General features: G+C 44.5%; 2 protein-coding genes across 2 annotated transcripts; both read right to left on the reverse strand.

The window, feature by feature from the left end:
• Positions 1-4,033: 4,033 nt before the first annotated feature.
• Positions 4,034-5,044, reverse strand: LOC308286847 (polyprenol dehydrogenase-like; the record flags this gene model as incomplete). The annotated part of the gene is made up of 1 exon (XM_080727970.1): positions 4,034-5,044. The coding sequence occupies one exon, from the start codon at positions 5,042-5,044 to the stop codon at positions 4,034-4,036; it is 1,011 nt and encodes a 336-aa protein (XP_080584096.1).
• A 2,005-nt stretch (positions 5,045-7,049) lies between these two features.
• On the reverse strand, positions 7,050-8,084 carry LOC308286848 (polyprenol dehydrogenase-like; the record flags this gene model as incomplete). Its single annotated transcript, XM_080727971.1, has 1 exon — positions 7,050-8,084. One exon carries the CDS (start codon positions 8,082-8,084, stop codon positions 7,050-7,052), a length of 1,035 nt encoding a protein of 344 aa, XP_080584097.1.
• Between the last annotated feature and the right edge of the window lie 11,604 nt (positions 8,085-19,688).

Consider the following 19,688-nt stretch of genomic DNA (forward strand, 5'->3'; position numbering starts at 1 on the left):
TAAACAAATTAAAACATATATTTTCAGGGGAAACCCCCTGTTTTACAATGTAACTACTGTACCTTTGTCTTCCCTTTTTATTAATATCACCTAGATGTTTTTCCTTTGGTACTTTAAATTGCAATAATGAGGCAATGAAAATACCCTCTCCTCCCCTCCCATTCAGTAACAGGGCAGAATGGGGCGGGATTTGCAAATGAGAGAATTGTCTAGCTACACTCCCTCTGCCAACCTGGGGTGAGCAACAGACTGACCTCATGCTTCCTTCTATACATGAGGCGTCCACGCCGCTTCTTTTCACCTGACGGGGGAGTTTCCCGGTTGGACGTAGTGCATGGAAGGAACACTTTATTCCAACCAGTTTCTCTCAGGTGCCCCGGCTGGCCAGTGGGAGGCAGTATAGACTAAAGACCAGGATTACTACATGTTTTTTGTGAAGGTATACCACAGGGAGAACATGCCAACTCCACACAGAAAGGCCCTTCGCCAACCCCACCTAGGGTATGTCCCCTTTGCACTGCACAAGGTGAGCAGTGAGCGTATTTTGTGTTATTCCATTTGACTGTTGTAACCACGCTGGTGTCTACAGTAGGCCTATATATATCACAATGTCATTATGCCTTTGGCTGATACATGCTAAAATACTGAGTCTCAAATACTGTGTCTCATTAATGGAAATATGATGGCTTTCTAGAGCCCCTTTTTGAACAAAAGGTCAGTGAGTGATCAGTCATTATGAAGTGTTTAGCCCCGTTTGTCCTAGCTCAGACCTACTCTGGAATGGATACTTTTTACTACCATGTTATTGTTAAGTACCGCTTTCACACCACTCTACCCAGGTCCTTGTAGTGGAAAACCTGGCACAAGTGGGCAGTGTGGAGTGGTGTGGTGTTGGGCCATGTCGGCGGAAAAGGGGCTTGATATCATGGGTATAGGTGGTGGCTTTCATCCTGCTGATAAATGGAGAAACGTAACAAGACGGAGTCACCTAGTACTCCTATTATACAGTAAGACAACGCCACTCTCAATTACAGGGTGAGAGACCCGGGGTAAGTGTTCAGTTTGAGTGAACAATAAAAAGCGGGCTTCAATGTAAGAATACACTTTATTCACATTATGGAGAAAAAGTTACAAAGTATTGACATTTAATGATTTCAAAACGATATACCACATAAGCAGCTTTAGGGGCAGTTAACAGACTTGGTTTGAGTATTGGCACTGAGATTTTAGGCTCTTATTGTTTAGGCCCACACATAAGCTAAACACTGGAAAGATAAAAAACACTAAAAAAAAAAAAAAGGCTAAAAACCATAAACACAGCAAACCGGGTCAATAATCAATTAATTGCCAATCTGCAGCGCAACAGTTAACCAAGATTATCTCTGTCCTTGGAGGAAGCCAAAACAACCAATGACATGAAGTCATAGGATAGAAGATATGAAGTTAGTTTTAAGTTTTAAGCCACTGGGGCCATCACTGGTATATACAATACCCAAACAAACTAAAGTAGCATAGCATTAGTCTCATGATATAAACTGGTGCTATACATAGGAACTGTTTGTGCTGTGGCAGTAAAAGGCAAGCCTACCTTTGCCTCCGAGCTTGTGTGCAACCACCCCAGTAAACACTAGCCGTCATTTAGCCAAATGGTTATGGTTAGCCCTCATTTGAACCGTCTATCGTCAGTCTGTCTATAGACCGATTGTACTGTAGCTGATTACATTTAATCCATTATTCCATACTTGTTGATTAAAAAAACAGCTTTAATATCCACACCTGGTTTTCAAATATTGGACTAAAGTAATTTTAAGAGCCAATTTCACTATATAGTCTAGTTTAGTTGTAGCCGTCATCTGAACGCTTCCATTTAAACGATATATCACTGTTTAGGACAAACGTGTGTTAGACCATCTTTTTTTTTAATACATTTTTATCAAGTTGTTCATTATCGGATGCTAACAGTATCTCCCGGTTCTACCTTAATAGTTGATTGCATCCACTGAGCAGTTTTCTGGCCATTGCACATCTTATAGCCGTCTAAAAGACGTGCTGGGCAATACCTTTGAAAAATTCTAAAAGTGTAATAAATAATGGCATGCCGTGGTGCTGCTATGACAGCATACTATTACTTCTCTGAGTTACATAATTCATTCTGACACCAACAGACAAACACACAAGACTGCATGTCTCCCCACCCCACCATACGATAATGATTAAATAAAATCGTTTTATAGCTATTCATCAATATAAAGTTAGTTTGTGTTGTCAAACAAAATGCACCGACCTCAAACGAACAGCGGGAGGCGATATGTCAACTACTAATAGCTGCTGGAATACACACAAGTAACAAGCTGTGCCGTGCGTGGTCTAGCGGTAGCGCACAGGTTTCATTAACAGAAGGTCAGGAGTTCGAACCCCATCGACTTCCAGTGTCAAATAATAACAGTGTAAGAAATCATTACAAATAAGATCAGCTGCGGTGGTTCAGGTAGCATACGGCGCTCAGAACCAAGGAATAGTGATTTTAAACCCTGCTGGCTGCCATCATTTTCACTACATTTTCACTACTTTCAGCGTTTAAATGACGGTGATACAATGTCTAGTCTATACTAGCCGGTGAAAAAACTTTAAAATTTAAACTCGTCACAGACCGGATCTAGCTAGACGTCCGGTTACGGCGAAGACGTCATTTGAACGCGATTTAACCCCCAAATTGCTTAGTGGGACACATCACCTGACAGCTCTCAGTCTTCTAGTCTTGAGCTCAAATTACAAAAACATACATATAAGTAACTTGGAGGATGTCTGCATAAATCAAACTAGAGCCAGAGAGCTCTACATTAAAACAAATGCTTACCATTATGCCAAAAGCACAAACAGGGCAACACGCCACCAGCAGCGTGAAGCAGGAACCAGGCACCCTGGACAAACGCAGTCTCACTCTGCTTGTCCAGGTGCCATTTTAAAGGGTGTGGTGCCATTGCACACACCAGGTACCCGTCCCACTGATCACTGTGGGACTGCCATTGCACATATGTGTCCCACTTATCACGCTAGCTATATTGGTCACATTGACATAGGCTACAAATAAAACAATTACAGTACATAATGCCAGAATTGATACCTTTAAATGTCTGTTGTTGCATTAATGCATTAATTAATGTATGATGACATGCATTGCTGAGCTGAAAGCTCATTGACCGGTCACTGTGCATCGTTTGTGCTAATTGTGGGCTCGTCTGAAAGGCGAGACCAGTATGTTATACCAAAACTTTATAGGTCAAGTTTATTCAAACTTCAAAGGCAGGGTCCTTAGCCAATGAGGAGCAGCATTCTTGGTGACATCACCACCAACAAGTGCGACCTGATATTAAAAAAATAATTACCGTACCGAGAGTACAAAGGCATGCATTTTCAGAGCATGTTTATTTTAATCAATGAATTGATTGCGTTCCGGCGTTGATCAACGGAACTAATGCTTTAAGTTTCTATTTATTGCTATCACTATGAAAAGTCATTGTTCACGGTTTTACCATGGGATTTGGCAATCATTTGGTGGCCCACTTGCGATATCCTCATGGCCCACCAGGGGTGAGTAAATATCCAGTTGTGTTGTTTGTTGTTGTTTTTCTTTTTAATTTCCTACAATTTAAGTTATTTCAAATGATTAATGGAAAAAAAAATCACACCCAATGTGAAGTGAGCGGTGGTCGTGCTTGCATAACGTCTTCAGACTAGGATTTGAGTCTAGGATGTACAGGCTATGCTACACACACACGTTTTGCTATGGCAAAACGCTGAGGAAAAAGGCTACAGACACGCGCACAGCCACTCTATGGAGCGGTTTACCACCGCTCAAAAACTTCATATAGATGTGGAAAAAAATTAAGAAACCTTTACGGAGTAGCCTAGTGAAAATAGCCGTTCTACAAGCTCACAATGTGTCACATCGCGACACATTGTGAGTTTGTAGATCGGCTATTTTCACTACTTTAGGTCCTTTGGAGACATCTGGGCCCTCCAGACTCTTCTGTTAATCCCGGGCCACGCCCACTAGTGTGCAGCTGGCGTCCCACAAGCTCTGCTGCAGCCGGAGGTCGAGGGTCGGCGGTGATGTCATCTCCCTGCGCCCGTTGGCCCAGTAGCCCCCCTCTCCCCCTGCTCCTCCCCCCTCCTCCAGGGCGAGGTACAGCACGGTGGCGGCGCCCTGCGCGGGGCTCCGGAACAGCAGCCGCAGGGGCGGCGAGAGGTGGCGGTAGAGAGCCGTGTCCACCACGCCCGGGTCCACGGCGCACAAGCTCACCGCCGAGCCCTCCTGGCGCTCCAGGTGGCGCTGCAGGTGGGCGGAGAAGAGCAGCAGCGCCAGCTTGCTCTGGCAGTAGGCGGCGTGGGCAGAGTAGGGCCGGACGCCGGTCAGGTCGTCCAGCCGGAGCTCCCCGACCCGGTGGGCCGAGGAGCAGACGGTCAGGTCGTCCATCCGGAGCTCCCCGACCCAGTGGGCAGAGGAGCAGACGGTGACCACGCGGGAGCGGCGGCCGCCCGTCCCGCCGTCCCTCAGCGCTCCCAGGAGCAGCCGGGTCAACAGGAAGTGACCCAGGTAGTTGACCCCCAGGTGCCGCTCGAACCCGTCCTCCGTGCGGCCCCGGGGGACCAGCATGACGGCGGCGTTGTTGACCAGGATGTGCAGCGGAAGGCCCCGCCCCTCGAAACCCCGGACGAATTGGCGGACGGACCTCATAGAGGCCAGGTCCAGCCTCTGGAACTCCACGTTGGCCTCCCTGTGCTCCCGGCGGATCCGTCTCACCGCCGCCAGACCCTCTCTCTCGTCGGCGCCACCTATGATGACGTGCACCCCCAGGCCGGCCATGTGGCGGACCACCTCATAGCCGATGCCCCCGGAGCCTCCCGTCACGATGGCCACCTTGCCGTCTTGTCTGGGCATCGCTGGCAACTCGAAGGGCCTGCTGAGCAGCTGTGCCAGCAGCACCTTCAAACCCAGCAGGTATAGCTTTAGAACGGGCAGAACGTAAGACAGAACGGACATCGTAGTAACAGTAGAACGACAGCCTGTCTGGTTTAAAGACAATTTGTGGTGGCGTCCAACTTGTGGATGATCTCGTCACGTCAGTGCATCCAGACCTTCTCCCAAGATACAGGCTGAGCCTTGTCACCTTGTCTCTGGAGCAGTCTTGAGCTTGAACCACATGTGGATGTCAACAACAAAGGCATTAAATAAAGCTCTTTGCAGGAAGGAGCATGAGCAGTATGGTGGTGGGAGCTCTACGAAGAGAATTCTCCTCTTCCAGTTGTCACTGGAGGCAACTTCATCCACTCACTATACATTTGGTATAGGACCACAATGGAAACAAGTCCAAAAACAGCTACATCCAAAGCAGTACACTTTGTTCCCCACTGCAATAGAAGCACCATTGTTGTTATGTAGTCCTCGTTTCAGATTAACTGTGAAGCGCAGCATCTCATGAAGCAAAAATAAGGGGATGAAATTAAAGTCCCACCTTTTTTGCTGACACTTGCAATGAAATGGCACAAATGACACGCAAAATCTGGCCAATCCACAAAGCAGATGGGTTGGGTTGGCCAATCAGGGAGCTGCCCTTAACACATACATGCAGACACAGATTTTTTTGTGAAACTGCAATAATATAGAGCAGTTCGGGAAATATGTAACAAAAATAGGCTCAGCTGTTCACTTCTGGGCAGAAAGCGTGAAATTCTGTCATCTAGGGGTATTTTTGTGCACTGAATTAAAAGAATTACGGATCCAAGCACATGAGAATTGAAGATGGCTGCCAACATTTTCCTTTGACACCTCATAACTTTTGAATGTGAATTGTTTGATGAAATCCAAATTGTAATGCAGCAACTTTCAATTTTAAAAAATGTCAGATTAATTTAGCAGATTACGCATCGCATTCCTAGGACAAAAAAAATATTATAGTACATTTATCCCCCTTGTCTTGATTCCGGATGGGGACCACCATCCGGGATCAATGAGAGAAACTTTATTGTAATCATTAATTTGTCTAGGAATGTGGCAAAAAACTAAAAATCTCCATGGAATGAGTAATCAATAGAAAAAAATAAAAATAAAAAAACATTTGGGGGGTAAACTACTCCTTTAATGAAATTAACTCATAAAAAGCACTGCTCACTTCACAATGGGTGTGATTTTTATTTTTATATCCTTTTTTGTGTGTGTGTGTGTGTGTGTGTGTGTGTGTGTGTGTGTGTGTGTGTGTGTGTGCGTGCGTGCGTGCGTGCGTGCGTGCGTGCGCGCGAGCGTCCTGTCCCCCAGCTGTAACATGGACAATGACATCCAGGTGACAGGTCCATGTTGGTTCAGCCTCTGTGGCCTTCGGTAGGCTCAAAACCAGGGTGTTCTTAAATGGGGATTTGACAGTTTCTACAAAAGCAGCCGTATAAAGCAGTCTGTCTGTCCACACTGCTGTATGGCTCAGAAGCCTGGACCGCTTACCCTGGATACTCAGTCATTTTAAATTTGTGTGAAAGTTTATTTTTCAATTCCAATTTCTAGATTATGGTCTATAGAACAATTTTGGTTCGAGTGTCAAGACACCAGATTGAAGAAAACATTTTTTTTGCCCTATTTCCAAAATGGGAATTATGATTTGTATAACTTTTCCCATAATTGCTGTGCAATACATGTTTCTATTGCTATATCAAGTCAATACTGTGTGAGGAATCAACTGGAGTAAAATATTTGTTTTGAATATTCTGGTATTATATATTTCACACAAATGAGACAATAACATGGTTATTACAGTACACTCTTACACAACAATATAGTTTGTTAGTTATTTTAACAAAGAAAAAAATATGACACATCTATATGACACAGTCATATAGATGTGGAAAAAAATTAAGAAACCTTTACGGAGTAGCCTAGTGAAAATAGCCGTTCTACAAGCTCACAATGTGTCACATCGCGACACATTGTGAGTTTGTAGATCGGCTATTTTCACTACTTTAGGTCCTTTGGAGACATCTGGGCCCTCCAGACTCTTCTGTTAATCCCGGGCCACGCCCACTAGTGTGCAGCTGGCGTCCCACAAGCTCTGCTGCAGCCGGAGGTCGAGGGTCGGCAGTGATGTCATCTCCCTGCGCCCGTTGGCCCAGTAGCCCCCCTCTCCCCCTGCTCCTCCCCCCTCCTCCAGGGCGAGGTACAGCACGGTGGCGGCGCCCTGCGCGGGGCTCCGGAACAGCAGCCGCGCCGCGGCCCGCTGCGCCAGGCGCAGGGGCGGCGAGAGGTGGCGGTAGAGAGCCGTGTCCACCACGCCCGGGTCCACGGCGCACGAGCTCACCGCCGAGCCCTCCTGGCGCTCCAGGTGGCGCTGCAGGTGGGCGGAGAAGAGCAGCAGCGCCAGCTTGCTCTGGCAGTAGGCGGCGTGGGCAGAGTAGGGCCGGACGCCGGTCAGGTCGTCCAGCCGGAGCTCCCCGACCCGGTGGGCCGAGGAGCAGACGGTCAGGTCGTCAAGCCGGAGCTCCCCGACCCAGTGGGCCGAGGAGCAGACGGTGACCACACGGGAGCGGCGGCCGCCCGCCCCGCCGTCCCTCAGCGTTCCCAGGAGCATTCGGGTCAACAGGAAGTGACCCAGGTAGTTGACCCCCAGGTGCCGCTCGAACCCGTCCTCCGTGCGGCCCCAGGGGACCAGCATGACGGCGGCGTTGTTGACCAGGACGTGCAGCGGAAGGCCCCGCCCCTCGAAACCCCGGACGAATCGGCGGACGGACCGCAGAGAGGCCAGGTCCAGCCTCTGGAACTCCACGTTGGCCTCCCTGTGCTCCCGGCGGATCCGTCTCACCGCCGCCAGACCCTCTCTCTCGTCGGCGCCGCCTATGATGACGTGCGCCCCCAGGCCGGCCATGTGGCGGACCACCTCGTAGCCGATGCCCCCGGAGCCTCCCGTCACGATGGCCACCTTGCCGTCTTGTCTGGGCATCGCTGGCAACTCGAAGGGCCTGCTGAACAGCTGTGCCAGCAGCACCTTCAAACCCAGCAGGTATAGCTTTAGAACGGGCAGAACGTAAGACAGAAAGGACATCGTAGTAGCAGAAGAACGACAGCCCGTCTGGTTTAAAGACCATTTGTGGTGGCGTCCAACTTGTGGATGATCTCGTCAGTGCATCCAGACCTTCTCCCAAGATACAGGCTGAGCCTTGTCACCTTGTCTCTGGAGCAGTCTTGAGCTTGAACCACATGTGGGTGTCAACAACAAAGGCATTAAATAAAGCTCTTTGCAGGAAGGAGCATGAGCAGTATGGTGGTGGGAGCTCTAGGAAGATCTTCTCCTCTTCCAGTTGTCACTGGAGGCAACTTCATTGACAATACATTTGGTATAGGACCACAATGGAAACAAGTCCACAGGATTCTTTTTTGGTGTTATCCTTTTAGCGTTAATGTCTTTCTGTACCACATGATTTCCTTTCTGACCAATACATGATGTTCTGTTTACTTGACAATACATTTTAACAGGCTGTTACGCGGTTGTGCTGATGACAGAGTGATTTCATTGCATTATGACATCATCTGGCAGAATAAACAAACTGGGAATTATTATTAGACTAGACTAGACTAGACTAGACTAGACTAGACTAGATTAGAAATGCGTGGGCTCGCTGAAACACGCACAAAGTATATTATGTAGCCTAATGTCGAAAATGTACAAATCCCTCCTCAGACAGACTTTCAATTCAGCTCAAAAAAGGTTTCAGGAAAAAGGCCTGTTGAACTCAATGAAGTTGTGCAACACCAACACCTCTTGTGCAAGACGCGCAAGAGGTGGGCACCTGGACAACTGGGCACTAGGGACATGTGGGCACTTGGAGAGGTGGGCATCTGCACTGGGTACTAGGGACATGTGGGCAAGTACTGACAGATACAGATCTCCACATATGGCCATGTCACATGTCACATCAAGAGATCTTTAGATGTGAACTGCCCAAAGGGCCACACGCTTTTAGTATTAGACAATTGACACTGGGTGAAAAAATGGGTTAAAAAATACTTGAATGTGAAATTTAATTCACTGATACATTAATATAAATGTAACTATAAAACTCTTAGCAAAATGGAAGCACGCAATTCCATTCTCCAAATAAAACTGTGTGTTGTTTTCCATGAATCCACCGCACCCTCGAGGAAACTAAGAACAAGAATGTTACTGCAGTTCTTCTAGTAAGAATCTAGAACTAGTTCTTCTAGTTTCCTCAACAGTATGGATAAAAAGAAGGTACAAAACAAAATAATAAAATAAAATAAAAACACAATTGTGTTGTCTGTGGTAGCTTATACATTGGCAATTGGAAGGATTTTCTATGGAGTTTATGGAATTCCCTATGCCTACATTCTCAACCTGTGAGGACAAGTAAAACGAAGCATTTTCACTAAAATAGCTTTGAATGTCAAGTAAAACAAGCTCAAATCGAGAGAAAAAAGGAAAACTAATAATGAACAGTTATAAACTATAACAACCTTGGTGGAGACTGTTGTCATCAGTTGCTGTTGTTAGTCATGGTTGCCAGTTCCCACCTGAGGTCATGGGTGAGTTCAGTCTGTTCCAGTCCATACTGAATAACTGTTAGCTTGTGTAGTGCATAAAGTCTTCAGGCTAGGATTTAAATCTAAGATACTCATGAGAGGGTCTGTCATATGTCGTCTTGTTGTCTTCTATGTGGTATCCTCCAAAGGAGACGATAAGATCTCCTACCAAGCAACAGCACATGCTGCCGATAGATGAACCTGGGCTTTTCCCCTTGGGCTCAACCTTCTTCCAGGAGAATGTCTCTGGAATGAATTTCAACAGATAACTTTTCCAGTTTCGGACAGCAAATATGCACAGCTCACCATTGCAGGCAAAAGAATTATAATACACATGTTTTTCTTCTGGAGGCTGTGTCATGTTCAGCCAGCAGTTGGTCTCTGTGTCAAACACTCTGATGTTCTTGTAGGGGATTGTGGCGCCCTCTAAAGCCCGTATCAGAGTCGGGTCCGCGGTGAAGGCTATCCACCGAGGTGTAGTGCCGTGTAGTCTTTTTGAGCGTTAACGTTGTAGTTTTATGACTCAAAAAGACTACACGGCACTACCGGACCCGACTCTGATACAGGCTTAATACAAACATTTTAGTCCCGACGAAGGTGGCAGAGTGCATTACCGCATAAGATGCCCGAGTGCCTGTGGCATTAATTGAAGACCAGACCATTGTGTTTGTGTCCAGCTTGTACAATAAGTCACTGGAGGGTTTGTAATCGTACCCTGTCATTACTGTTGTAATATCATCATTACATATATACCCTCCGTAGAAGTACATGACCTTTCCCAGGACACATGCCGAGTGACCAATCCTCCGATCTGGAGCGGTCCCTGAAACCGTGGGCTTGAACCATCTGTGGGTGTCAACATCAAATGCATAAAGCACATCATAGTAGTTTTTGAAGCGGTGAAAACCGCTTCCAATGAGTGGCTTTGTGTGTATCACGCCCATATATGGTGATTTTAGTCCAGAATGAACAGGCTTTTTCAAAAACAGAATGTCCGTTTAATTACCATATATGGTGATCTCAGTCCAGAATGAACAGGGTTTTTCAAAAACACAATGTATGTCACCTCATGTCCATATATGGTCACTCCAGGCCAGAATGAACAGGTTTTTCCTGTCCCGTACGTGCAAAATATCAGTCCAGAATGAATAGGCTTTTTCAAAAAGCAAAATGTGTGTCCCATGTCCATATATGGTCATTTCAGTTCAGAATGAATAGGCTTTATCTGTCCTGTACGTCCAGAATATGTGTGCGGTATCCCTCCCGGTCAGATGAATGGATACTTTGAGGATTGGTCAAGCTTCACATGATATTTTGGCCTTCAGGTTTTATCTGTCTTGTACATGCAATAGGTCTCACCTATTGCAGCAATGACAAATAGCCGCATAAGAGCAAATACATTGAAAATCTAGCAGAAGTTGAGAAGGTTTGAGAACCACTGACATAGTAGTCTCTCAAGAACAGACTAACTGAGCTCCAGTTAAGTGAAAAGGACCTTTTCTTTGACGATGGCTAGCCGGATTGCTGACATAGAAACATAGGGTTTTCAGTAGGCCACAAAGATAACAGAAACTGAAATAATTATAGAGGGATGCAGTTGACAAACAACTAAGAGACCAGCAAGCAGGATTTTTTATATACTTTTTTAAAACCTATTATACCGGCTGTCATACCGGCTCTCCAGACAATTCTATACTAAGATTCACCGCTTCACTTCGAACCGAGGTTTGAATTTTTATTTGCACATGGGCCCCTCCCCATATGTAGGCGAGATACCCTCTATCAACACAGCTGTGTGCATGTAGCACTGTGGGGGAGCCTCAGGCAGACGCTCTCCACTTCCAGATGTCACCGGAGGCAACTTACTCCAGCGCAAAGACACTGTGTTGAAGATACACACACCAATCTGATCCTGGTTGCTGACGTATTCCTTCCCGAAACAGCTCCATCCAAAGCAGTACACTTTGTTCCCCACTGCAATAGAAGCACCATTGTTGTTATGTAGTCCTCGTTTCAGATTAACTGTGAAGCACAGCATCTCAGGAAGCAAAAATAAGGGGATGAAATTAAATTACCACCGTGTTTGCTGACACTTGAAATGAAATGGCACAAATGACACGCAATATCTGGCCATTCCACAAAGCAGATGGGTTGGGTTGGCCAATCAGGGAGCTGCCCTTAAAGAGGCGGTGCCATAGTTTTGTACCTTTTCTAGTTTTCATGTATGTGTCTAGGAGGTTGACAGTACCTCATTAGACCCCCTGGTGTGGTTGTTATGAGCAATTATGTATTCTCTTTCTATTTGGGTTTTAGCTGTAGGGTGCCACCTTTTGGGGTCAAACGTGCCGGTCCAAAAACACAGATACTTATTACATCACAGAATCAACCCCTCCCCTAATTACCATTCACCCAACATACGTGGGTGTGGCTAACTTCAGCTGGGTCACCACCCACCATGACAACCACGCATACCAATGAACTGGTTGGTGTGGCCACATAAAAACATAATTTTAACTCTTTCTGTACACTTTTTTGGAAAAACTCTTCCTCCAAGTATAATCATAATAGTAGATAATCATGTTTTATAGGGGGGGGGGGGGGGGGGGGGGATCATGGCACCCGCACTTTAACACATGCATGCAGACTCAGATTTTTGCGAAACTGCAATAATATAGAGCAGTTCGGGAAATATGTAAGAAAAATAGGCTCAGCTGTTCACTTCCGGCAGAAAGCGTGAAATTCTGTCATCTAGGGGTATTTTGTGCACTGAATTAAAATAATTACGGATCCGAGCACTTTTCCCATGGGATCTGGTCGTAAAATGAGAATTGAAGATGGCTGCCAACATTTTCCTTTGACACCTCATAACTTTTGAATGTGAATTGTTTGATGAAATCCAAATTGTAATGCAGCAACTTTCAAATTTAAAATTTCTGATTAATTTAGCAGATTACGGTCTGTTTTATGGTAAATTTGATTGAAACCAGTGCTACTCCAAAGTGCTTCATCTGAGCATCATGATCAGATGAACAGATGATGTTGATCTACCCTATGTTTTTAGTGGTTCTTTCACATATCTTTGAGCGATGATAACCATTCCTACTGTACATCTGGCTTTGTCTGTTGTTATGTGTGTATGTGTCCCCCACACTTGCTTAAAGGAGTAGTTCACCCCCAAAATATTTTTTTTCTATTGAGAGAATTGAGTAAAAAAAGAAAATATATATATATATATATATATATATATATATATATATATTTTATTTATTATTATTATTATTTTATTTTTTTACTCAATTCTCCACCTTCTCACGCACTGTGACACCTCATGCAAACACAGGATCTTTTTATGGTAATAAGTGTATAATCCGCTGTAATCGGATCTGTATCTATTGACCAGCTTTGCAAGCAGGTAAAAAAAAAGAGGAAAGAATATATATAAGGTCCTCCTCTTCCAGGCAGTTCAGTCAGTGGTTTGCAAGACAAACACAGACACACAGAGTGAGATAGCCCCATATAGAACCTCACCGTCGCTGCATACTGTTGTGCTCCGAGATGAGGTCCTAGGGCATCCCAGGGCTGGAGTGGAACGCCTCAACGGGGAGGTAGAAAACACCTTTCCCGAAATTGTATCCAAAAAGTAAAGGTAGTTCCATGCTCCTAGACCATGATTTTCCATCGCTTATTTAGTCTCATTAAATTCAGAAAAGCCCCCTGCGTAGTCTCGCGTGGCCAGACTGTTGCCTAACGCGATTTGCAAATGCTCCCTGGCTACGCGAGACTACACTACAGTACTGGCAACAGTTCCGGTTGAATGGGAAAACATTACAAAACTAGCGATTTAAGCGGTTGTTTCATGCCGTGGTGCATGTTTTATGTACCCTGGGATAGGAAACCATAGTCTGGGAGCATGGAACCACCTTTACTTTTTGGATACAATTTCAGGAAAAGTGTTTTCTACCTCACCGTGGAGGCGTTCCACACCAGCCCAGGGATAGCGCGGTAGGACCTCATCTCGGAGCACAACAGTATGCATACGAAAGCCGACCTGTTCTTCAGGCAGCTGGGGGTGAGGCGTGCTTCAAGGAGCTTCTACTTCTTGTCTGCAGTTCCTGACTTGAGACAGACCACGTCCATGTTTTCAACAGACATGATCTCAGCACCCAGATAGACTTGTTGAAGGTGATTAGAGAGCGCAATATTGCTGAGCTGACCTTTATGCTTAATGTCCAATGATGGTTGTCCTTTGCAGAACGATGCTTTGTTCTGATTCCAATAGTTTTTCTTCTGCTGGTCAAAAACCTCAGGCATACAACAGATCGTCACAATGGGCCTTACCTCTTTTTTCTCTCCCCCTGGTAACTGGATTATGAGAACGGTTTCAAAGAGAGCAACATAGAAATCATTAGCAGGAAGGGAATAGATGAATTCGGTGAAGCTGTTCACTCTTGTTGGGAAGTCATCTCTATGAGTTAGGCTCCCCGAACCCATGTCCCGGAAACGAAAAACCACAGCCTTCCTCCCTTGAAAATAATCCTTAAAACCTAAAAACTCTTTTGCAGGGTTTGCATTCATCTTTCAAAGTCTAAAAGTTCCCTCTTGAATACTTGGCTACTTGGCTCTAGTTCTCCCTTTGATTGCTTGGCGTCAAAAGACATCAATGTTTGCCCAACGCGATATTTATGAACAATGCGATGTGACATCACCTATGATGTAAGGGTCCATATTTGATAATCTACAGTACTGCATTTGTGACATCACATCACTTATACAGTACCAGTAAGACTCCCTAATCGGGAGATAAGCGACCGTCAGGTCTCCCGGACGCTCCTAGCCCGAGTTACGGCATTTTATGTGAGCTGCAGTGGAGGGGGTCCTCCACTGGGGGCGTCACCACTTTTGCATCCGTTCTGGAGCACCAGGAGTGGGTGGTCCCCGGGAATTCCCCGTGAGCAGCCCCGTTGGGGTGGTCATTTGGTCATTTTTGCACATTTGGTCGTTTTTTACACTTGGGGGTCCCCCAGGGAGCTGGGGGTCCCTGGAGCTCCGGGGGTCCTTGGAGGTTGTAGTTTGGCAGGTAAGGAGTGTGTGTGCAAAATGTGTCATGGATGGGGGCAACGGTTGTGGAGATATGAGCAGGGCAAAAGTGTGACGTGTCACGTGTGACCCCTGGGGGTCCCCCAGGGACCTGGGGGTCCCTGGAGCTGCGGGGGTCCTTGGAGGTTGTAGTTTGGCAGGTAAGGAGTGTGTGTGCAAAATTTGGCATGGATGGGGGCAACGGTTGTGGAGATATGAGCAGGGCAAAAGTGTGACGGACTGACTCACTGACGGACAGCCGGTGGAGGTTTTGGTAGTAAATGCGACCTGACGGTCGCAATAATGAAGCAGGTGTCAATCAGAACGCACGTTCAACAAAAGATGCTATGGAACGTCGGATGAATCGGACATCGAAACAATAGTCCGGCAGTTGCTGCGGCTGCTGCCGGTGCCGGCAGCAGTGCCGGCTGCCGGCAGCCCTTAACACGGCTGCTGGTTCAAGGACTCTTTTTCTCCCAAATATGGAGATTACTGACATCATAGACCAAATGAGACTCACACAGTATGTCAATATACAGTATGTGAATCCCAAGATATGGCCTTAATGTTGACGTTGTCACAGATAATACAAAAAAAGGGGGTTTGGCCAACCGCTCGGTAGCTCTGTAAGTAGAGCAAGATGGCCACTATAACCAAGGTGCGGGTTCGCCTCCCGCCCTGGAGAGATAACTATTCCAGTCAACATGTGTCGGTGCATGCGCACAAACACTCTCACTCAGATAAAGGCCAAAAGCGTGTCTAAAGCGCGTCAAGGGTGTGACACACCGTCGGGGTGAGAAAGGGTTGCCATATATGGGCATAAAAGGTACGGAATTCATTTGCACGTGTGACTCGCGGCATGGCAACCAGAAATGCATCTTTCTAGTTCAGTGGTTCTCAACAGTTGAGGCATTGCATTTTGTATAACACGATTTCTATTGTGAAAATAGACGATCTACATGCTCACATGCGTTGTGAGCATTAGGTCGGCTATTGTCACAATTTCTGCCTCTAATTTGGCCAATGTTTAATTTGTCATTTTAGAGGTATTAAAAAGTCCATACATTGTCACTTTAGAAATGTGCAGATCTATACACTTGAACTTTATGTTGGTTTGTTTACTGTGGAGTGAGAAAACGGTTAACTGAAGTAGAATAGCTGATGATGAGCTAAACATACCGGTATGTGTTTTATTTTGCCGTTTTAATATTAATATTAAAATCTTATGATGAAAGGCTCCATGCAGCAGCTGTGCCTGCTGAAACTGTCCGTGCGCAGAGAAGAAAGAAATGAGAAGGAAAGGCTAAGATTTGTCAGGCTTGTCATTCATTATAGTGCATAAAATAAAGATTGTTCACAAGTCTTATGAGCTCAAGTCGAGTCGAGTCTCGAGTCTTTGAGGGGCGAGTCCGATACATATATATCGGACTCACGTTAAAGTCCAATATCTTAACCATCACTCCAAAGGGATATTCCTATGGAATGAGAGCAGATAGGTCTACTAGACTTTTGAGGTTTCAGGCTGGGGCTGCGACTCTCTCCGCCACACACATATATATATATATATATATATATATATATATATATATGGGTGGGTGACGTGACGTAGCGTTTTCGCTGTCCTCGGTGTCAAACATGTATAAATAAAAAATATATTTGTCAAAAACCTTCTGAATATTGTGCAGGACATTAAGCTTTATGTGAACTTACTCAAGATTAAAACATTTCATTCCTCATTTCTTCAGAATCTTCAACCAAACATGGTAAATGTCATCTGGTGTGACTGTCCCGACCTTGTTTCTCAAAGTGGGAACTTGAATAAAACTAAGAAAAAGAATTGCTAAAATTCATTTAAAAATGAATTTAGGCAAAAAAAATGTCTATTTGTGAGCCTATATCTTTTCAAAGTCCAAGCATAATGTTTTCAGTCATTTCTGATCAAAAAGATTTTGTCCCCCAAACCAAAATCATCTGGTGTGACACTAGTTTGGAAAAATTAAACAGGCAATAATTTGGACACCTACTGGGCTAGAGAGGTCCTTCTTCTGTAAGGCTATTCAGCACTCCCAGCACAACTGCAAGACAGGTGTCTGAGGTGAGTTATGATTTTAACATTTTCATGAAATGCCATCTTGTTGAAACTTTGACAAGTGTGGCACTTCTGGATGTCATCTGGTGTGACACCTTTTTCATTAATAAAGCAAAAGTTATTTGAAACTTTGGTCATAATTACATGTAAATCTAGGTTGTTTTGTTATAGCTAGCATGTTGTTAGCATGCTAATGTGTACCTGGTAGCCTCAAGGTAGTCCTAAATGCAGAAAACGTCATCTGGTGTGACACTTCGTCATCTGGTCTGACATATCTGCTTGTCACGCCAGATGACTTGATTGTCACACCAGATGATATATACTGTATTTTCCTACAGACATAACAATAAATAACAAGTCCCATGTTTCTTTTGTCCATTTAAAACATTTTAACATGTTTAAAACAACGTTTTAAACATTTTTACATAATTTAATTTAGCTTCATTCGGTGATACAGCAAATTCATCAGACAGAGCAGAAACCCCTTCACAGAAACCTAAACCTTATATTGTGGTAACACTTTATAATAACTATCCGTTATAAGCAGTTAATATAAGACACTTGACAACAGAAAATGGGTGGTAACCGGAATCGCACAAACTGCTTCCTCATGAGCAGCATTCCTTATACATGGGGATTCAAGAGGGTCACCTGGAACTTTTCAGAGCGTTCCCATGGAAAGGGCGCACCTGATGGTGTGGGAGTGGTGCTGAAGCGTAAGGCAGACATGTATGTCCTCGGAGGCAGTGACCTACAAACACCGAGGGATCTGTGTGAGTATTTACAGAAGTCCTCTGAAAAAGTCACTGTCATGTGGATCGAAGAAGAGAAGATATCCAACATGGATGAAATGGTCCCTCCATCAGTGCGTCCAGTGACTGGCATCAGCACTACGCACCAGGTTCTTTCTATCTTCCCGGGAAAGATAGTTTACAGAGACCTGAGTTGTTTCTGCCAGTTTCCTCAGATCTGCACCTGTCACAACCCACGGAAATTACGGTTCGACCAAGTCTCCAGGGCTGAGGTGCCAGGTGACAAGACAAGTGATGAGTAAGTATAACTAAATCATTCTCTTTGACAATTTTATGATACCTGTAATTGTACCTGTTTAATGACGATAAAGTAACTTATGTCATCCATTCATTCCTTTTCTTCCTTAACTAAGTGGTGGCCCATCTGCGGAACTGCCCCCTTCCCAGGTCAGCTGCAGGCCCAAAACAGCTTCCGGAGCTCAGTGAGTATAACATACTTGGCAAACTTGAGGACTTGCTAGTAATTACATTTTACTACTAAAAACAATCTACCTGACAAATAAATTACATTTAAATGTCTCCTCCTGAAGGTCTTCTACTCAGGTGCTGGACACAAGTGCATCTATTGGAGAGGCCCAAGCTGAGGATTCAGACACCTCCTCAGATGAATACACACAAGGACAGTTTGTCATAATCAAATATGAGGGAAAGCCATATGTGGGGCAGATTGTTACCATTAATAAGGAGGGGCTAGAGATAAACTGCATGAATCAACTTGGAAAAATGAAAAATGGTTTTGTCTGGCCAAAGGGGCGAGACTGCATTTTCTACAAAGAGCAGGAAGTTGTCTGTGGCATAGCAGAACCGCAACAGGGCAAACGGTTTGCTACCCTCACCAAATGTGACTGGCTGATGTACAATACAGTCTAAATGTCTATACCCTCACCAAATGTGACTGGCTGATGTACAATGCAGTCTAAATGTCTATTCTAATCTAATCTAATACTTTTGTACTTTCACTCACTGGACTGGACAATGAGGTAAGGTAGGACCCGAGACAAACATAGCGAAAATAGCTGATCTACAAGCTCTCAACGCATTGTGCTGCGAGAGCTTGTAGATCAGCTATTTTCGGAGTTGCACAACCCAGCACTCTTTAGCTAGTGGAGATGTGGTGTAACGACATGATTCGTAAATAAATTTGTTCAACTCAAAATGCTGTGTTCAAGTTCAGGAGACTTCGGAAAAAAGTAATACACCTGAATGCTGAGTTGTTTCCAATAATTGGTGTTAATAAAATGTTGCCTTGGCTCCCAGTGTGGCTATGCACCTTATTGTCTCTTTAAGATCCTTCTGCCGTGGGCCGGCAGAAGACTTAGGTGTGCGTAGCATTCCTGTGCACATCCTCATCATCCATCTACTACTACAATTCTTTGTTATCCTATGTTAAGGCCCAACAATACTATCCTGTTCAGAAATATTAAGGCCATGTTATTTAATGTTAAAACAATTTTACTGTTGCTGTTTTTCCTGGGTAATTGTTTAATCAATCAGTAAAGTTCAGTACTCACTAATAGGTAGGTTAAAACACAGTTTGCTTTGACACATGAAGATATGGTCATCTGGTGTGACACTAAGTCATCTGGTGTGACATTCCAAATAGTGAGAAATCATACCTTTATTAATGATGAAACCAAAAAAATGTGTATGGTTTACATAGAAAATAGTATCAGGAAGAGTCACAAATATTTGTGTAATTTTAAAGAAAGTTTTTGTCAGAATAAAATTAAAATATGTTGAAAGATCGACAACATGGGCCTCACACAGAGTGTTGATTATGAAAAAAATATACAGATTCAATTAATTTTCACAAAACTATAGTGGATCACAGGTTAGTTATGATAAAGGACTTTGATAAAGTGAGTAACTTAAGAAAGGTGTACTCCATTTTCATTTTATGAACAATTATTGTCATGTCACACCAGATGACGGTTTTAGGCACAAGTACAACAAACTGCTCAATAAAGTCTGATTCCAATAAAATATCTAAAAACAAAATGTGTTTCCATAAAGTTGAGAGTGAGTAGAACAAAAGTAAATAATTTTTATGCCTGCTATTTAAAGTTTTTTAAAAAACATGTTTTTTGGGGCGTCACGTCACTGACCCATATATATGTATATGTATATGTAT

The sequence above is a fragment of the Nannobrachium achirus genome, assembly GCF_963921795.1.
Source record: "Nannobrachium achirus genome assembly, chromosome: 6".
In the NCBI taxonomy this organism is placed as follows: Eukaryota; Metazoa; Chordata; class Actinopteri; order Myctophiformes; family Myctophidae; genus Nannobrachium; species Nannobrachium achirus.